General features: G+C 31.7%; 1 protein-coding gene across 2 annotated transcripts in view; it reads right to left on the bottom strand.

Annotated features, from left to right (window-relative positions):
* Positions 1 to 23,112, bottom strand: part of LOC139499378 (uncharacterized) — a 262,354-nt gene that overhangs the window by 35,718 nt on the left and 203,524 nt on the right. Inside the window, exon 2 of one of the 2 annotated variants that reach the window (XM_071288061.1) lies at positions 612 to 812. In XM_071288061.1, coding sequence (XP_071144162.1) covers positions 612 to 717 — 106 coding nt within the window. In that variant the 5' untranslated portion in view covers positions 718 to 812. The remainder of the gene's footprint in view (positions 1 to 611; positions 813 to 23,112) is intronic. The other variant, XM_071288062.1, reaches the window with a different exon arrangement.

Raw genomic sequence — 23,112 nt, forward strand, 5'->3', positions numbered from 1 at the left:
CTGTAGAAATATTAATGATCCTAAGCTATATTGTTATAAATTGGTTCTTTGAAATGAAATTTGACATTAAAAATCTGCATTCCTGCATCCAATTTTGCTAACTTGATAGACAATCTGGACCTTAGGTTCTCTGTTTTTTACAATCCAAGATGGCGAAAGACACCCATACCACATTAATGGTCAACGTTGGTTCCAATCCTATCAATGTTGTCAAAGGACAAGATTTATTTCAAGTATAAGGGAATATATCATAGATGACAGATTACTGAAACGAAGTATGCACTGAATAAGCGCTTCTGCAAATATGATCGTGACTTTTTAGTATTTTTATTCTCTTTCTATCAAGTCTATAATAATTTTCAAGATATTTATTTTATCCTTATACTTTTGTATTTTTCATTTTGTTGGGTTGTGGAGGAAATTAAGTATAATTTACAAACAAGATACTCTAAGGACATACTGAAAATTGTTGGTGTAAAATGAACTAGTAGTTTTAGAGGGAAAGACTTACAGATGTTTTTAGATTTCCTCAGGTTGAAATTTGAAATTTTGGTATCGACTTTAACTAACTTTTTGTATATGTAAAGAAAATATATAACATAAATAAATACCTGTCTCAGAACTAGACACTGACGTTAAATCTGTCCGACTATTAAGATATGGATCCTTGTCGACCTCATCTACTGATGGAACCACATCTTCACCAGCTTCTGCCATTCTCAACAGGCTCCCTCTATCTTGTCGCTCTCGTTAACTGAATGGACAAACTGCACACATGGCTCTGTATATGTGTGTTAGAATATCCATGTTATCTATATATTCAAATAAAACTTCAAGATTATCATGTTTAAGGTAGATCGGGTGTTTAAATTTTCGCGCCGTCTGCGCATAAAGTTGCGCATTGATATCGTAAGTCATGTACATTGTCGTAATTTGACATAACAATAAAATTTGATCATTAAATTATTGTTTTTTTTCAAATACATTGATAATGAGTAAAATAACTATTAACTGCAATTTCAAAACTTATTAAAGGTTATTGCAACAGTTGTCATTGTCGAAAAATTACTTCCGTTCTAAACATTTTGAACATGTTCTTGACGTCGGAGAAGACTGAAGAGAGAATAACTCATAATAATCGAACACGTGAACTGCTTTTCATGAATACTGTAATGCAGATCGAAATTATAGATAACGATTTCATTTTTGGTAGCTTTTGAAGCAGTTTACCCTTGTCTTACGTTAGAAAATGTCCGGCAAATATGCCAAAGATGGTTGTAAACAAATCGTGAAAAGGGGGAAAACTGATACATTGTAAGTAAGTACTAACGAATTGAATATAAATAATAACTTGATTATAAAACGGATCAATTTTATTCTGATATAATCTGTATAAAATACATTACATGACACATAAACCAGCTTGACTGACACAACGAGGAGTAAAAAAATTAAGCTAGCTATATATAATTCATACTTATCAATACTGTTCTGTTGAATAGAACATTTAAAGCATAATTTCACGAAATCAAAATAGTAGAAACCAATTCATTGCACTTATCAGAATTGAGTAAAGATATAATATTAAATTCACCAAAAACACATCACTAAGAAGATTAATAAGGTACATTGTATCAAAACTGCTGACGTTTTGTTACATATCAATATATTAAAGGAAAGGAGCACATGCTGGTACTCTAAATTGATGCTAACTAAATTCTGTAGTCATTGTGTGCCAATATTTCTGTCATTTGTAATATGTAATGCATCTTGACATAAAAACACTGAATTATTATTCTCCTTTTTAGATTTACATAGTAAAGTGAAAATATGGTCGGTTTTGGTTGATGCAGTCAAATTATTGTATTATAGGTGTCAGTCCGAGGTATCAAAACAACTAACATTTTGTTGCGAGAAAATATTTTGAATAAAAAGAGGACATGCTTGCAATCCTAATGTGACTTACCTAATAAGATAATTTACCGGATTTGAATTAACATAAACAACACGACGGGTGCCACACGTGGAGCAGGATTTGCTTACCCTTCCGCAGCACGTGAGATCACCCCCACTTTTTTTTATAGGATTCGTGTTACTTAGTCTTTAGTTTTCTATATTGTGTCTTCTGAACTATAATTTGTCTTTTGTCTTTTTATTTTTAGCCATAGCAGTTTGTTTTCGATTCATGAATTTGACCATTGTTAACTGTCCCTCCGGTATCTTTCGTCCTACACAATTATATAGTCGTATTTTATAATCTAATCTGACATAAAATATTTCTGATTTGTCTTAGGGCGCTTTATAAATAGACATAAAAAAGTGCAATTATGGTCGTTGTTGTGTGTACGGTAAAATAATTTTGTTGACTAGTCAGTCGTAAGGAGGCTCGCGGGTATAAGATTTTCAGAAAAAAATCAAACATTTATTTTTTCATTACAAATTTTATAAATTACCTTTTGTTACTTTATTATATGGTACAAACATAATTCCAAAAAATCAATATGTGTTGGCCCTAGGTGACTTTTAAAATGTAGATATCATTGAAAAAGCTCCAAATTATCTCCCTTTGGTGCAAAAATGCCATTTTTCTGCATTAAAATTGAAATATCTTTTTTAACTCATCTGTTACCTAAATATTTTATTGTTGTTTTCGAATAAGCCGTACAAAAACTAATTAATTGTAAAATTTTATTGATTTCTGTAATTTAGTTCTTTTTCTATTTCGATATTACCGCTATTTCTCCTATAAGTTCAACAGAAAAAAGGACATTAACAAAAATGTATGCTTCTTGCGAAGGCAGATTGTGAGCGTGCATGAACAGTGACCCATTTTTTTTTATGTCATTTTTCTATTAGGTATAAGATAAAGTTCATTTATAGAAAGCATATAGCGAAATCCTATATTGAATAAAAAATTGATTTAGACCCGCGTGGACCCCCTTTAGTATCAAAACTACCGAAATTTTGTTACGCGTGAATATATTTAACAAAAGGAAGACATCCTGGTACTCTTTATGTATGCGAACAAAAATTAGTAGTCATATTTGTGTTCTAATAAAAAAGAATTAACCGATATGCTGTAAGGCCACATGTATATAGATTTACATGTGGTAATATTGAGTCAGTCTTAAATGTGAAAACTATGTTTTTTTTTGTGATGATTCAATTATTTTAATTAAAAGAGGACATGCTTGCACTGTTTATTGGTGCAGAAAAAGTAATATTAGTAAAAAGTAAAAACACAAAAATACTGAACTCAAAAATTCAAAAAGGAAAGTCCCAAATCAAATGGCAAATTCAAAAGTTCAAACACATCAAACGAATGGATAACAACTGTCATATTCCTGACTTGGTACAGGCATTTTCTTATGATAAACATGATATATATCAGTAACTGCATGCACAACAGTATTGCTTTCGATTATCATGATTATTTTATATGAATTAAGTAATATTCGTTTTCGGCATTGTTTATCAATGTTATCTGAAAACCAAGTTTATAAGATTAACGCGATAGTTAAAACCGACAGAACTTAATTATAACATTGATATGAATTACAAAAATGTACTGGTTTATACGATTTATAGAATTTACATGTATTAGAATATTCATTCAAGGCATGCAAGAACCCTGGTTTTTTTTATTATAGAATTTAAACTTACTTCAAGGCTGATTGCGGATAAATGTGTATCACATGCACATTTTTATGTGTACTTTTTTTCACCAATACATGTATTTAAGCTTGTTTCATGAGTTAGTGAAAAGGGAGAGAAATATAAGTTGTACGTAATTACTTATTAGAAGCTAAGATGAGGTATACGACTTTTAGCAGAATTATATGGTATAACCAATCAACAGTATTGACATTGCATGTGATTATACTCCTCAAGTGTACTGTTTGATTCGTTGTGGAGTTGAAAGAAGATAAAATTGCAATCCTTGTTGGGTTTACTTAACAACATACTGTTGTTCTTTATTGACTGTTTTTCACCAAACGGTTTCCGAGTAATATAACTTTATTTCTTATGATTATTTGCATATACTGTAATTCATGAGCCGTTTACTTATATGATAGTACGAATAATTATCTGCACTTGAGATCTAGAGTTTTAATTAATACATATTGAATAAGAATGTTCTGAAATGATTTTTGATTTAAAAATGAAAACAAGACTTTACAAGTTTCATTCCTCCAAACTGCTCTTTTTTGGGTGTTATCATTTACCAGGAACTTTCAAATCTGAATATTTTATAGACAAAAATGTATAAGAATCGAAACAGTAAGGAGCGTGATGACTAAAAAGGATCCAATCTAACAGCTTAATCCATCTAAGTTCAACGTTGCCTATGAGAGTTGAGAACCTAATTTTAGAATAATTTTAAGTATTGGGAAGGTTTTTAGAATGTTTTAAAATTTAAATACTTGATGTTATTGTTAACAAATAATAAATTAAAAAGACGCATAATAAGCCTTCTTTTAAAAATGTTTAGTGTTACACGGATATAGTTTTTAAATAATTGTATTCTTTTTCTAAACAGTTTTTCAACGTCTCACAAATCTTTGTAAATATGACACTCACCGAAACAAAGACAAACGATTTAAAGATTATTTCTTTTGTCAAGGACTATCTATCTCAATCTTAAAAATGCGTTTTAATTTGAAACTTTAAAGCATAATGTAATTGAGGAGACCTCCACCGGGTTGATTTTCTATAGTCAATTATTAAATATCTAAATGATATTGATCAGTATGCCGTATTTTTGTATAGCAACAACATATTCATTCAAAAGGTAACAAAACGTTAGCGTGTATGGATATAGCATATTACACTGGTACATATAAAGCTTCAAACTAAAATCGACATCAGGACAAACAAACTTGTACAAGAGTTGCTTTACGACAAAGTAGTTTACACTGATGTGTTGGCTTGTGCAATTAACTCATATACACAGATATTCATGCAGTGACCCTATTTTACAAAATCTCTCTTTGATTTTGAAAATAATAATCGTGTTAAAGTAACGGTTTACATTATTCGAAATTAAATACACTATAGATAGAAAAAGGCTGGAAGGGGTAAATACGAGAATCTTATTTTAAAAGATAGGGATACATATGAACATGGTATGGAAAGAAAGAGGGAGTTAACGACTAATTTTTTGTCGTTTTCACTTGATATAAAATATAATCGATATTCGAAGTAAAGGAAATTTAAAAATAAAGAGCAACATGTAAGAAAATAGCAATGGAAGAATAACAAAACACACATCCGACTGAATCATGGTTAAGGGAAAAAAAAGGCGATACATATTCAACAATGAAACTGAAAATTGACAACTAAGCTGTGATGACTAGTCACCACTATAACTCATGCACGCTTGACCACAATAACTCTGTGACAATCATGACACGCTAGATCTTAATAACTCCATGAAAAACATAGCACGCTAGATCACAATAACTCCATGACACACATGACACCTTAGACCACATAAACTCAATGACAAACATGACACGTTAGACCACAATTTGATGCTCTGAGTGCATTACTGTATAAACAGTGTACGAGGTCCCATTAAAGATCGACCTTTCAGACACATTTTTGGTTCATGTGTCTGATAGGGCGCTCGATTGGCTTAGTGAGACAAACAAGAACATGTCTAAGTTTGGAGGAAATGGAATGTGAAGAGAGAGTCATTACAAATACTTAATAAGTAACATAGAATGATCTTGCAACTAATGTTATGTTATCTGTTTATATCTAACAAGAATAGACATGATAGATGTCTGTTTTATTTTACATATATCCATTCTCAATTTTATTTGTCTTAATCACTAGAGAAAAAAAGCGTTACACTCAAAAACAAAGAAGATACAAACACACGTTCCTAGCTAGACACTATTCTAGTATTTAATGTGAACATTGAAATCTATAGTTGAAGAAAAAAAAAGACTACTTACTTTAAGACATCTGAGTCCACTATGTATCTGTAAATAACATTGCCGGAAATTTTCAATGACCGACATCTAAAGTACATATAATGTGTCCTTGTTACTATACAACAGATGAATGAGAAGAGTGTTTTTATCTATGTGTTTTGCGCATGCGTATATACACATTTCAACTTCGTCATTCTAAAGTATTTAAACATTTCAAGCATTGTTTGCAGGACAATTGGTTGGTAATTAAATATGTCTACTAATACTTCCCGCATGTACTAATACGGAAAACATAAGGAACACATTCAAAACGGAAAATTGAAAAACATGTCGATTATTGTGAATTTGTATCGAAAAAAAAAAGGAAAAACGAAATAGAAAAACAGGGAAAAATATAATGCAGTTACATAAAATATAATATGCATTCATCATATACTTAATAAGGTGATAATTTTGTCCCGGTCCCGGACATGTGAAAATGTATATTGATAAATACTAATGTAAATTTGTTTTTAATAATAATTATACCACTATCGGGACAGAATTTTTGTATGTCAGTCATTAAGAGATGTCCTATTACTTCTTTTGATTTTACTCTAAAGAACAATAGTTCGTATTGGTGGTAAGAACTTTAAATTTCCTTTGGTTACCTTTACAAATGCAATGACTAAGTCAATGCAAAACCTGCTTAGATATAAATAGAGAAATCAAATATAGTTCCAGGTACATTATAAAATGAAATTTTACGCTGAAAATAAGATGTAATTGTATTATATCATGTATTGCATTTCAATTGTCAAAGTCCAATGAGCCTATACCGCTCAACTTAAACTTGTTTTATACAAGGCAACACAAATATGTGTAATGAATTTAAACTATGTTGGACAATATCGGTCTCGCTGTTCATTTTGGTTGTTTTCTCTGCTTACAATTTTTTTTCTTTTTACTATTTGCTAGTCAACACTCGTCTTTTTAGGGCACGTGTACTATTATTTATGAAGTTTGTTCGTGACAATGACCTTTACATGGTCCTTAACATTGTTATTGGTGTTGAAGTCTGTCTGTCATCATAAACTTTACATTGCACCTGGTGTTGAAGTATGTCTGTCATTATGAGCTCTCGATGGCACCATACTGTGTATCCTTGTCGAGGAATATGTGTCAAGTTGAGCTCTACATGGCATCATACTGTGTTACTTGTGTCCAAGTCTGTCTGTCAAGATGACCTCTACATCTGACCTCGAATACCGTATATTTCCGCCATGGAAAATTACAGGCACGATTCTATTGATGCTTGTATTGCCATTTTTGGATGCATATGTTAATAGTTTTAAACATACAATGAGATGTGTGAAAAGCGCTGTAAACAAACAATGATATACAGTATACTTGGGCTAGCTATGTCGGATAGACTGAGCTCAGTGATAAATATGAGTACTCTCACACTTACTATCAACAAAAAAGTGAAAAATGCAGCATTGTTTTGCACTTCAACTATGCACTGGTGTGTCTTTTGTATTCTGGCGTACTAAATTATATTCATGTTACCTTTGATAACTATTCGACATTCAACTCAGAAAGGTTGAATAAAACGACCAATCACAGCTCCGCCAAACTCAGAAATGGCTGTTACCATTTAAACTAATAAAAGAACCATGCCCGCTGACTAGTTGCGTATTAGTTTTGCACGAAATTGGAAAGAAAATAGTTGTCCATTAACCATTTTAAATGATGACAATCATCATAACCACCTGATTAAAGGTACACCTATTTGTTACATAAAATAATTTGACGATATACAGGGTACGGTAGATAAAAATCCGATAAATGCCGTACGACGTGGCATTGAAGAGACATGATACAATGAGCCCTCGATACTGCCTCAAAGTTTAGATCAGTTACCTAATATGCCAGCCTATTTAACCGACCTATATCCACGTTCAATCGACTCACTTTGACCTATTTTTATTCCAACCATGAATTAAGTAAAAAAAAGAAAACGCACAACAATCCTGCCTTTAAAAAATGTTTAGTGTTACTCGGACATATTTTGGACATTTTATTTTTACAAAAGATGTATTGGGATTTAAAAAGAAAAAGCTATCAACATTGTCGGACAAAAAGTGCATTCATCTTCTTCTGAACATTTTTTCAACGCCTCACAAATCTTTGTTAATATGACACTAACCGAAACAAAGAAAATGATTTAAAGATTACTATTATTGTCAAGGAGTATATATCTCAATCTCCCAAGCTGTGTTTGGATTTAAAGTTTGTAAAGCATAATGTTATTGAGGAGACATCCACTGGGTAGATTTTTCTATAGTCTATTATTAAGTATACACATGATATGTACGAGTAGGCCGTCTTATTGTATATCAACTACACATTTTTACAAAAACTAGCAAAACGTTAGCGTGTAAGGATATATCATATTACGCAAGTGCATATAAAGATTCAAACTAGAAACGACATCTTGACAAACGTATTTGTACAAGTTTTGCTTTACAAAATGTTTGTTTACACTAATGTGTTTGCTTGTGCAATTTTAAAACTAATATTCACATATATTCATGCAGTGACCCTGTTGTACAAACATTGTACTAAATACATTATTGATAAACAAGAATGGAAGGGGTAAATGCAAGAATCTACGTTTTCTTAAAAGAGGGATACAAATGAACATGGTCTGCAAAGAAAGAGGGAGTTAACGACTAATTTTCGTTGTTTTTACTTGAATCTCTAAATGCGAAGGAATATTATTTTAAAAGTAAGGAGCAAAATGTAAGAAGATACCGATGGAACACGTACAATAACAAAACGCAATCAGACTAAGTCATGGCCAACGAAAAACAAGCGGTCAATTTTCTACACTGAAAACTGAGCACTTAGCTGAGATAACCAGTCAACCTAATAACCCCATGAACAACAAGACACGATCGACCACAATAACTCCATGACAAACATGACATGCTAGACCACAATAGACCAATAGAACTCATTGACAAACATGACACGCTAGACCACACAAACGCCATGTCAAACATGACAAGTTATACCACAATAACCCCATGTCAAACATGACACGCTAGACCACAATAACTCCATGTCAAACATGACACGCTAGATCACAATAACTCAATGAAAAACATGACAAGCTAGCCCACAATAACTCCATGTCAAACATGACAAGCTATACCCATAATAACTCCATGACAAACATGACACGCTAGACAACAATAAATCCATGTCAAACGTGGCATACTAGACCACAATAACTCTGTGACAAACATGACACGCTACACCGCTATAACTCAATGACAAACATTACACGCTAGACCACAATAACTCCATGACAAACATGACACGCTAGACTACAATAACTCCATGACAACAATGACACGCTAGACCAGAGTAACTCCATGACAAACATGATAAGCTAGACCACAATAACTCAATGACAAACCTGACACGGTAGATCACGATAACTCCATGACACACATGACAAGCTGGATCACAATGTTTGGTGTACATATATCTACATACTATCTGAGTGCATGACTGTTTAAACTTTTTACAAGGTTTCATCAAATATCGACTATTCAGACAAATTTTTGTCCAGAAATTAGTATAGAATTGCCAGTTATTACAACACATTACAATTATTTATAATAAAATTGGCTAATCGGTTTAGCTATTGTTTAGTCCGTCTGACAACATGGTCAGGAATTGTGTCTTTCATTCTACAAAAAAATGGTAATATTGCGCACTAAAGATTAATGTATATTCAGCAAGTTATACAGATATAGTTCAAATTGATAAATAATGTAGAAACGTAGAATATGGTAGTGTGTTTACTTGACAATGCAGTATAATAACATTCTACCAAAGATACTAAGTCATGTACGGTGTAGAGAATATGAAAATAGGAAATATGACAACAATCCTACTCGAAGCAGAAAACAACAAAAGGAAGCCACTGGTCCAACACAGCGAGAAAATTCAGGATCCGGAGGCGGTCTTTAGCTGACCCCTAATAATATTTGTTGTCCAAAGCGTTTTTCTTTTCCCACTTTCATCCTGAATTTTCAATGAAAAAAAACAATTGTGGGAATGTAACAGAATCAAAAACAATGGAAGAGCTAATTTACCAATTGAAAATAAGAATGACACCTCCATCTAAGGTTCAACTTTGGAAAAATTTGTCATTCATGTTTAGGATAAGAACAAACTAACAATAAACACAACAGAAAGGTCTTAGACACCTGGATGAAGGTAGGGAAATTTGGACTGCTAAAGGAAAATGGATGAAAATTGGATAGAGAAAAAACCTTTGCCTTGTCACAAGCCACCGCCGGACCCTAGAACAAATTGTTGTTATGCTAATTTATGTGCAGAGAGCGTGGCATTCTCTCTCTCTTCGCATCCTATTTTGACCGGACATGGACATGGACTGGATTGTCTCACTAAGCCAAACGGACGCCCGCTTAACCTTTTTTTATTATCATTTGTGTCGGTACTCATCAGCTCGGCTGTCAGTTTTGGCATAATTTATAACAAACCGTCTTAAGTGGGGAAGTGAAAAAAAAATTAATGTTGGATGTCACGCGTTTTCTTCTTAGTTGACATAGTAAGACCTTGTGTATAAGGTTATATTATCTTCTTTTGTCTTACAATAGTGGATGTCGGTTTGATTAAATTTGTCCATTCTCAATTGTATCTATCATAGTCACTCGAGAAAAAAGCGTAACACTTAAAAAAGAAGATAAAACACACGTTCGTAGCTAGACACTATACTAGTACTTACTGTGAACATTAAAAGACAAAATTTAGTTGAAAACAAAAATGAGACTACTTACTTCAAGGCATCTTATATCTGATTCAAATATGGATCTGTAAATAACAATGCAGGAAACATTTCAATCACTACCCACTCTGAAATACTATATAATGTGTCGATGTTACTAAATAAAATATGAATAAGACGTGTGTCTTTATCTAAATGTGTTTCGCATGCGTAAATATACATTCCTACTTCGTCATTCAAAACTATTTAAACATGTCTAGCATTGTATGCAGGACAATTGGTAGGTAATTGAATATGTCTACCGATACTTCCCAAATGAACTAATACGGAAAAGATATAGAACACATTCAAAACTGAAAATTTAAAAATATGTCAATCATTGTGAATCTGTATCGAAAATTAAAAAAGAAAGGAAATAGAAAAACAGGGGAAAATATAATGCAGTTACATGTATTATACATTTATCATATACGTCATTAGATGATAAATTTGTCCCGGTCCCGGCCATATTAAAATGTATATTGATAAATACTAAATGAACATTTGTTTTGAATAATAATTGTATCACTATCGAAAAACAACTGTTGATGTGAGTTATCACCAAACAAAAGAACAATAATTGGTAAAAGTAGTAAGTACTTTAAATTTTCTTAGGTTACCTGTTATTGCAAAATGTGCTAAGGAATAAAGAGAGACCTCAAATATAGTTTAAGGTAAAGTATAAACAATGTAATTTTATGGTGTTTAAGTTGAGCCTTTAAAGGAATATCATTAGTACATTGCCTGGATATAATTTTTTGATTATGTTGATGTGTCATATACAGGTTGAATTTATTTGATATCCGAATAAATGCATTTCAAAGTCCACCTACATTAAAGACCGATGTCTTCGTTAAGCATTTAAAAGAACATGATTTGCATCAATACATACATTGCCTGAATACAGGACAATAGTAATTATCTGATTATGTTGATTGGTTACTTGTTTTCATGCTACAAATATCATTTTTCAAATTGAAGGGAATTCATATGGAGCATGCGCTCCACTCAATATAAGTACAATACTACCATTCATAATGATTTGTGCAGAAGTCATAGATATTTAAAAATTCATTCAAATTAAAAATATAAGTTTTAAATTTAGGATGTTCGCCTCTAAGGAACCAATATTTGTAGATTTTTACTGTTTTCTTAAGCTGATTTTAGGCTTATATGGCTAAAACAATATTGTTTATGAAACCATTCATATTCCTTTGAAAGAACACAATTTTGATGATTTTCCCATGTTTCAAATTGGAGTACTTACCTTGTTTTAATTGGATACCTAAGCTTCACAAAATTGCGTACACACAACAGTACATTGCCGACTCATTTACATGTTCACTTAAAGAATTATCCATTAGATTGAATAAAATTCTGTCGCAGTGAAAGAGTGTCTTCGTAAATACTGTGGAACTGTTTACTCGCGTAGTGTTATTAACCATATGCTAATTCTAAAAAATTCTAAAGATCTGCTAGATAATTTTAATCTCGGTCTTTGTCTGAAATCAGTTCTATCAGAACTTTTTTTTTTCAACCCTGTTAAATTATTCCCCATGTGAAATTGAAAAGTTGCCGGAAAGAAAAATCCATGAACCAGGGGTATGTCAAAGAACGTCTCATTCTTTTTATAAAAGAATTCATCGAAAGGTACAAATACCTTGTTAATAAATATTCCGTATCAACTTCACAAATAATATATGATGGTCTTGATGTATACATTTTGCGTACTGACGTTGTTTATCATCTTAAATACGTGTTATATGGTTCTTTTATTTGTCTACGTGTTATATGTTTTTCTTATTTGTCTGTGTTCAATTACTAATATTACTTTTACTGTTTGGTCTAGTTTATGTGTTATCCATTTGACGTGGCTCGGTAATTATACATCCCGTCAATGGGTTTGTATTATGTTTAATTTTTGATGGTGTGTATTGTATATGCGACTTTGTGTGTTTCTTTGGTTCTAATAACATTGTATAACGTGACTCGGTACTTTTAAAAATCCCGTCATTATGTTATTGTTCTATTATATGTCATTATGCTATTATTCTATTATAAATTTGGGAATACTTTGAACGACAAACGACACAATCATTTTACTCGCGAAATAGTATTAACCATATATGGATTCTTAAAAACTCTAACTTCTGAATAATTTTAAATCTCGGTCTGTTTTTGAAATTAATTCTAACAAAAGTTTTTTTCACCCTGCATGCCACCATTCCCCATGCGAAATTTTGTTTGTAAATATTGGATTGTTTTGAGATTGTGACTCGATGATGACTGCTGTAACTATATTTTGACTATTTTACTGATTACGTCTGTTTTGTTCACGCATTGTTGTAACGGAAGTTGATGCGACTGTCATACAAGTGAGAGGTTTAGTGCTATAAACCAGGTTCAATCTACCATTTCTACATTTGAAAATGCCTGTACTAAGTCAGGAATATGTTCATTCGTCCATTGGTTTGATGTGTTTAATCATTTGATTTTGCCATTGATTAGGGACTTTCCGTTTTGAATTTTCCTCAGAGTTCAGTATTTTTGTGATTTTACTTTATGTTGTGTTGTAATGTTACACTACTATCTTATGCTAAGATGAAGGTTGGTCCCTGTTATAATGTTTGAACCTGCTGCATTTTAAAACAATTGTCCTAAGACAGAATTTTGTTGTTAACTTGTTGTTGTCTGTTGGTAAGGTTCATTTGTATATTACGTTTCTGGTTGTCATATAAAATATTCCGGTGGTATTCCTGTTTGAATTGTATTACTACACTAGTTATGTTTTGGTCTTTAAAGCTTCGTTTCGGCGTGAGTCAATACTTCGCCTTGAAGGCTTGAATTCGTATAAACACTAAGGTTAAAGATAAATCTTTTAATAAGGTAAAATTTAAATCGCAATTTCGGTTGGATAACATCTGCTCAAGTAGAAACCATTGTTTCTGTAAATGATTTCGGTGAAAATTAAATTTTTACGGAAAAAGGAAAAAAAACATGCCTTTTTCTCAAAAGTGATTAGTATTCAGTCATAAGACTTTTGATTTCTTGAAGACAGTTTTGTTCTAAATGAATTACATTAGACTTTTGTATATTAAAATTTAATTGCAATAGAAATATACTGATAGAGAAAACAAAACAAGAAGTTCAACGCAAATTTCATATTTGATAATGATACAAATGCAACCACATAGTAACTGGTCAAGCACTTTACGGTGATGTTTGTTCTATTCTAAACACCCTAATCTTAAATTCTAAAACACAATTTCAGATAACCAAATGCCTTTTTTAGTTTTGAAATTTCAGTCAGAGGAGAGCAACTATCATAAAGAAGCTTTTAGATGAAGAAATGTATTGTTTGTTCTACACTTTTATTTTTCAATTTGCAAGTAATTTAAAACTGTACATGAATATGATTACCCATAAGTCGAAAAACAAAGTGACATCGCAATGGCTAAAATAAAAAAAGACAAATATATAAATTGACAAACAATTAAATTAGTAGTACACAAAACACACAATCAACTGAACACTAAGCAACTCTTAACCCACAAAACTGGAGATTATTTGAAATGATTTCGATGGATCTGATAGTTATCAAATGTTACATTTGGACATTTACTTGACTGTTTATTAAGAAGTTTAAAAACCTATGTGATGATTGAAAATTACAACAAATCATTTGAATAAGGTGAAAAACAAATTATATTATTACATGTACAAAATTCAATTTCTCTAATTATTCCCCTCTGCGTTTAATAATTACAATTAAAAATTTTTAAAAATTTGTTTTCAATGAAATATGTTATCGCAACGAAAAAAAATATAAAAAAAATTTAGTAAGATTTAATCGTCTTTACTATTTGTCACCAGTATCTTAAATCGCGATCGTATAATGTAATAAAAATGAATTCGGTCATAGAATAATATAAACGTCGTATTATCATAACCAATTTTTATAGAATTTGTTTGTATTAAAAACTTTAAGTGCGTTCTTCAGTTAAATTTTCAAATAATGAAACGTAAGAAACTACATTTCGTAATAATTTTGTCAAGGACAGTTATTTGAAGTACAAATGATTAGTGATTCAGTTGACATCTACACATTATGTTCACATTGTGTTCGATTAATTTATTTTCGTTTTTGGGCAGCAACATAACACACAAATGCTGCAGCGATAATATGCAATTTTAAATCATATGTGTGTCTTGCTATTTGTATAAAAATGCTGACATTTATATGCAATTTACTGAGACCACTCTGTAAACGATTATTATATTCTTTTTGTTTCTAATAGCAGAGTGCACTGTATATATCAGAAACGATAGAACTGCATTTTTCTTGTTCTTGACCTCATTTTTTTAACATCTAAATTACAACTTGTAACAAAAAGAAGATGTGGTATGATTGCCAATGAAACAACTATCCACAAAAGACCAAAATGACACAGACATTAACAACTATAGGTCACCGTACGGCCTTCAACAATGAGCAAAGCCCAAACCGCATAGTCAGCTATAAAAGGCCCCGATAATACAATGTAAAACAATTCAATCGAGACAACTAACAGCCTTATTTATGTAAAAAAACAACAACAAAAAAACAAAAAAAAAAACAAATGAACGAAAATCAAATATTTTTTATATAAACTAACGACAACCACTGAACTACAGGCTCCTGACTTGGGACAGGAACATATATAAATAATGTGGCGGGGTTAAACATGTTAGCGGGATCCCAACCCTCCCCCTAACCTTGAACAGTGGTATTACAGTACAAAATAAGACCGAACTATACAAATCAATTGAAAAAGGCTTAACTCATCAGATTGACAAACATACAAGTGGATGTTTGAGCGAATTAATTGTATTTGGACGTTAGTGAAATTTAAAATTTACAATAGTGCAAATATTTTTTTTATTTCAAATTCATCAAATAATATTCTTTTATTTATTTATCTAACTGAATTCGTGCTTTGCAATCAGTTTTTGTTTGCATTGCAAGAAGTATTAGACACCACGAATTTGCACTCTGCACTTAGTGCGGTAACATGGTAAGAGTAAAGTCTTTGTATGATTATAGATATATGTGGTATGCAACTGTTACATTCCTGGCTTGCAGTTGTTAGCTTCATACTACTGTTGATACTGTGATCTTTAATTGTAAGATGTCCAGAACCAGATTGGATGAGGTGTTATATTGTATTATTTCACTGTATGGAAATATTGAAAGCGAAATTAGTAATTTACAGTTAATTGGTTTAGACGATTCAATGTGAAAGTGAATACAACTGTTTATTCCGTAGTGGTAAAACTAAACTAAACTAAACCTGTGAAAAAGTATATTCACCGCGCAAAACGTCGCATGCTATTACATGTATGATTTGGTAAAAATAGAACGTTTGATGTAGAATTGGTTTTAGTAAATAAATTCCATAAATAACGTTCTAATATCACGGAAATCGCCTTACTACAAAATCTGCTGAAGTAGAAACTGTTTCATATATAATTAAAAAGTGTTTATACTGCATTTATTCTCGGTCATAAGACATTTGATTTCTTGTAAACAGCTATGTCCTAAATAGATGACATTTGACTTTGTATATAAAAATATAACTGCAACAGGGATATGCAGATAGTGAAAACATACTTTTTCAGAAGTTTACAAAATATATCAAACATTAGTCTATTAAATACAAATATTTAGAATTTGAATATTGTATTCGGCTTCTTTTGTTCATGACTTTGAATATATGTATTTAATGCAGAATTAAAGGCTTAAATATTTATTAAAGGTACCTGACTTGTTGAAGAGCATTGATAACTATAATTCCAAACAATTGTGCCAAATACGGCTAAGGTTATCTGTGCCTGGGATAAGAAAATCGTGAGTATTTCGAATGATTCATACTTTTGTAAAATTTATAAAAATGTTAATATAATTGATATTCTTGTCAACACCGAAGTGCTGATAGCCGGGATGGTGAAATTATCGGAGACGTAACGTTCACTTGCAGTGGCGTCAACCCAGTTGTGTAAATAGTTATCAAAGGTACTAGGCTTATAATTCAATACGCCAGACGCACAATTTATCTACATAAGACTCATCAGTGTCGTTCAGATAAAATAAGTTAGAAAGTCAAACACGTACAAAGTTGAAGAGCATTGATGTCTATAATTCCAGAAAAGTTGTGTCAAATACGGTTCATTTATGCCTGGAAAGGAAATCCGTAGTATTTTGAATAATTCATTCCTTTGCAAACAGTAAATTTAAAAAAAAAAATGACAATTTAATTGATATGCAAGGTGATTAATGCTGGACATGTGATACCCTCGGGGACGAAACGTCCACCAGCAGTACCATCGACCCAGTGGTGTAAATAAAATGTAGTTATCAAAGATATCAGGTTTATAATTGAATATGTCAGACACGCGGTTTATCTACATAAGACTCATCAGTGACGCTCAGATAAAGAAAGTCAGAAAGTCAATCAAGAAAAAAGATGAAGAGCATTGATGATCCAAAATTTACAAAAAAATGTGTCAAATACGGCTCAGGTTGTTTATGCCTGGGATAATAAAATCCTTAGTATTCCGAACATTTCACACTTTTGCAAACAGTTATAAATATGACCATATAATTGATGTGCATGTCAACACCGAAGTGCTGACTATTGGACTGGTAATATCATCGAGACGAAACGTCCACAAGCAGTGGTGGTCCAGTGGTGTAAATAGTTATCAAAGATAGCATGCTAATGATTGAATATGTCAGACACGCCTTTTGTCTACATAAGACTGCACAGTGATGCTCAGATGAAAAAAGTTAGAAAGCCAAACAAGAATAAAGTTTAAAAGCATTATTGACCAAAAATTTCAAAAAGTTGTGCCAAACATGGCAGCTATGGTTATCAATGCCTGTGATAGGAACATACTTATTATTTAAAAAAAATCATACTTTTGCAAAGAGTGAATTATAAAAATTACCATATAATTGATACCTGTGACATTTATCTCAACATCGAAGTGATGACTACCGGGGTAGTGATACCCTTTGGGACGAAACGTCCATTAACAGTCGCATCGATTCAGTGGTGTACATAGTTACTAAATGTAGGCACTTAATTGTTAATCAAAGTTTAATCATTTTTATTTATTTAACAAGGTTGCCCACAGATATCAAAGATGTCTAATTTGAAAATATGTTATTTCGGCATTAAAGTTAAAATTCCGTTAGTCATAATATTAGGCTATGAAAACACATTTGCAATCTTATACATATATATCATTTTGTCGGGTATCACCTAAGTTGAACAAAGGTATACAAAAAAAACCATGTTAAATTAACATATAATTCTCAAATGATGAAAAATACTACGAAAATGCGGCGTTCTCTCATTGACGATTATTGCTTCCGTTTAAGATCAGACAGCGATAAGACACTTAAAGTGAAGGAGTCGGATGACTATCCTCAATTATCTGGAATATCCTATCAATGTCTGAACGCAGTCGTTTAAGTTCGTATCAAATTCCTACGGGTCGGGAATGGTCCGGATAGTTCAGCGATGTACCCTGAGAGTTAGGTGCGTCCCATAACATTCTTGGAAACTCAGCCGATTTTGTCTAGTCGGGTTACAAGCGTGACTATGTCGTGACAGTTCTTCTGTATCGGATCAAAATCCGAACAATGCTCTTTGTTTTTCGTAGGATGTCATGTAAAACGGGAATGATCTGGAGAAATTTTTCATTTCTGTTTTTCTTCGGATTGCATCAGTATCTTATCTAATGCAAACTGTGTTTGCTGAAACCGTTTCGGAACAGTCCCGTTATTAATACGAAATTCGACAATGATAGCCACGTCAGAGTCCCAACAATTACAGAACAATACGTTTGCTATGCGGTATAGCGGACCATGATAGGATTACGTTCCGACAACACCTGATCATTCCGAATATTGAGTTTTCCAAAGGATAACTTCTGTCAGCGTCTGTTCATTGTCTGGTCACTGTCTGATCTCTGTCAGAAAACATTCGATATAATCGGGACGCAGTCGTGACAGACTCGGTCGAATTTTACCATGCGAAAGATACAAATTAGATTAGAATCGGATTGAGGACGGGATTATCGGGAACAATTCGCTTTACAAAAATAACGGTTGAATATCGACGCTTCCTGAACAATATCAGATTGTTGTCGTGATAACTTTTTTTTTAAATTTTAATTTAAGTTTGAATTTTGATCTACGATTCACAGGATCTTGACCAGACTTTTGATCGAGAATGGTCATGTCGAGATCGGCGGTAAAAGTCGTGAATGTGTGACCCAAGCTTAAGACAAAAGTTCGTTTTGCGAAGTTTAAGAACACAGTCGCTCTTTTTGAGAGACCAGTATAAAAATCAAAAGATAAGATATATATTAATGAAAAAGTTGTAGAAAATATTTAAATCTTATGTGATGATTGTAATTACAACAATTAATTTGAATTTGAAGGTCTTTCCATCAAAACAATGTATTTTGATATGAAAAGTTGTGAAACTAAGTTTAAAATGTCATTTCAATCGTCAAATGATAGCTCCTAGTAAGCTGATTCCAAAAATATATTGTTTCCATACATTTTTGTTAAATAAGGGAGATAATTTGTTACTTCCGGTTTGAAAAATGTTACTTCCGATTATATTTAAATATTTACTTGACACTGATTCCAAAAATATCTGGTTCTATATACTTTTATATTAATAAAGTACAAAAAAATAGCTATTTCCGGTTTACAAAAGGTCACTTCCGGTTGTTTTTTACAAGGTTAAATGGTTTGATACCTTTTTCTAAAAGTTGTATATCTTTATCATGTATACATATAGAATAAAAGCAAAGGTCAAAATCTAGAACGTCAAATTAAGCTATGACCTTGAGATCAATTTCAAGGTCATAAACCAAGGACCTCAAATCAAAAGACCATAGGTCTTTATTATATTTAGTTAATGAGTTATATCACCAAACGCGTATTTTTAAATACAAGAGGGGAGAAAACTCCCTTTTACATTCAACGTACGCTTGCAATCAAAATTTACATCTTACGACATGTCGCAACTAACAATTTAGTAAAAATAATTTGTGGATATCTTATACAGTCTTTGGATATAAGTGAAAATAAGCCAAATTCAAATATTAGAATATGACCTTGACCTTTGACCATGACCTAATTTTCATTTTTTGGGACCAAGGACCTCAAATCAAAAGATCTTAGGTCTCTATCACTTATGATTTATAAGATAGAAATTCATATCACTTATATCAGATGCATAAGGGGAAATAACTCTCATATGGAGCGGTCATATCGCTTCGGTCAAAATAGGACAAATCATGCGAAGGATATAACGAGCAATTTTGTAAAATAAATTTGTCATAATCTTTTACGGTTGCGAAGGAGATGCGCTAACAAGGAAAACAGTGTTTGGGGAGATAACTCCTACAAAGAAAAGTATTCGTTTACGCAGGGTAAATTTCAAAAGCGCATAAACTGTTCGATATCATATACCAAATATCTAAGCGACATATTGCGAAATAAATGTTTATCGCAAGAACAAAATTAGGCGGAAGAAAAAAAAAAATCAGAAGAAAAACAATAGGTCTTTCCACAGAAAAGTGGAAAGACCTAATAAGGTGAACATTAAATCATATTATTACAGGTATGAAACAAATTTCTCTAACTATTCAACTTTTAGTTGAATAATTAGTCTGTACTTATAATGAAATGCATTATTGCATCGACAAAACATGATATACACATTTATTTTTACTTCAAAACGCACAACATTTTTGATTTAATCTTCTTTATTATCTGTCATCAGTATCTGTCATGGTGATGATATATGTAATACACATACATTCGGTCATGGAATAGTATTATCATTAGTATTATCCTTACCAGTTTTTCCGACGTAGTCGGTATAGTTTCGGTTTGTGCCCTTTGAACTTAAGGACGTTTAACTATGGCAACAGAATACGCATGCTCGAAAATCCTTTCTGTGAATGGACAAAATGCTGTCATGATGGGTGATTTGGTTGTGTTTGAAAAAAACGTCTTGTTAATTATATCGTGATGGAAAGCAAGTGAACAACTATAAATATTTGAACTAGATCTTACAAAAATTTATATTTTTATTAAAATAATTGTTTCTCCAATAGCTCTTTGCATCCGTGACAGCTGTTTATTCGGGACAATTATATAATTTTTAATGTAAACTTTGTTGTACGAACGTACATGACTTTTAGAACGCACCTACGTATGTGAGATTTCCACGGGGTTTTGGTGAATGTAAACAGAAAGATACGAGGACCGAGAATACTGAACACAAACAGAGAACACGTCATTTAAATGGTACCTTTGTGCTTCTGAAGGTGATCGAAATGATAGTTTTAAACATATACTCAAATTTAAATACTTCGGATGTCTTTTTTAAAGATAGTTCTTGTTAGCAATATGACTGTTATGAAAACATTCAAGTGCATCCTTTATTTCATTTTTTTTCAAATTTTACAACGTAAAAAGTTTACATTTCGTAATCATATTACCAAGGACATCTAGTTAAAGCACCCATGGCATGATTTGTCATTCAGTTGACATTTACACATTATATTCACGTTGTATTCGAATGAGTTATTTCATTTTTGAGCAGCTACATAAAAAAACAAACGCTGGATCGAAGGATCGATAAACATTTATTTTATATCATATATATGTGTCTTGTTATTTGTATAAAAATGCCAACATTTTTGTACAAGCATTTGTATGAAGCTAACTGAAACCACATTATAAACGATTATTATGTTCTTTATGTTTCTTATAGCAGATTTCCCCGTAAATATAAGAAACGATGAACCTGCGTTTTGCTTGTTCTTGGCCTCTTTTTTAACATTCAAATTACAACACGGAATGTCTCAGCGATTTTATTGTATCCCTGACGTTAGAAAATTAAAATATTGCAAAATAAATCCAATTTAAATCCATCACATACAAATCTTTTATGTATTTAACTAATTGAACAAAAGTCGTGCTTTGCAATCAGATTTTGTTCACATTGTAAGAAGTAAAAGCAACATTGCACTTTATACGACAACAGAGTAAGAGTCTCTTTTTATAATAATAATAAGGAGATGTGGTATGTAACCGCTGCACACTGACTTTCATTGTTTATTCTCATACTACTGTTAAGTACTGTTATCTTCAGTTGTACGATATTCATATACAGATTGAAAGAGGCATATATTTTATTATTCCACTGTATGCAAATATTGACAGCAAAATCAACATTTGATTGGTTTAGACAATCCCTTGCGAAAGTTTATAAAACTTTTATTTCATATTGCTAAAACTTTAGTATTTTGTTTTTATATGAATGGGAATGTAAATAAATAATATATCATGCCTTTTTATACTGACATGTTTACCTCAGTATGTTATACAGTATCCTTATTATTAGTATATAGTCTTATGTTATTATGTAAAGGTCAGTATGTCAAGTCCAATGTTCTAAGCTTATAAAGGCAGATAAATATAAAGCACTGACCATACTATATAATGGTCTTAAACGTCAACTAGAGTGAGATAAACTAAGGGTTCAAGATGAGCTTATAATTTCAAGTAAATGATACTATTGATCGAGAGGGCAAAACAAATATCACACACAGAGTGGACGATTTCTTCTATTGATATTGTCACACCATAAAAACTAATTATAACATTCCTTCCAATGAAAAGTACACAGTTGACATAATCATCATCAAATATATCATGTATATCATGTATATATAGCATACAATAACAAGCAAATACCGACTTTTGTGTCATCAAATACACGGATACATCAATATACTCCAATTACTGGTATCTATAATAGTTTACGGACTGAAAATTCAGTTTATACCCACCTTTATTTTGATATGTCAGATAGAATTTCTCTTTGTATTTCATTTGGACAGAAGCTGTCTAAGTAGAACTATTTTATATGCAAATGCCTTTGTTGAATATCTACAGAAATAACCAAATATAATCTTATTTTTCGATTAATAACATCGGTTATTGCGTGATAGTGACTTAAGAAAAAAAAGGATGATAAGCATTGTATAATTTTCACTGTTATTAATATAAGTAAGATGAGTCATCTGCCATTTCATTCAAATTCTTTCTTAATTTTCGGAACACGTTTTACATTGTTTTAGAAATTTAAATGTGACATCACTTTGAGTGTTGCATTGACTATTGCTAGCAGGGCTGTGATTTTGTAATGTATTCGTTTTTATTCTAAAGCTAGTCACCACCTCAGT

Source organism: Mytilus edulis, chromosome 12 (assembly GCF_963676685.1).
Source record: "Mytilus edulis chromosome 12, xbMytEdul2.2, whole genome shotgun sequence".
Taxonomy (NCBI): Eukaryota; Metazoa; Mollusca; class Bivalvia; order Mytilida; family Mytilidae; genus Mytilus; species Mytilus edulis.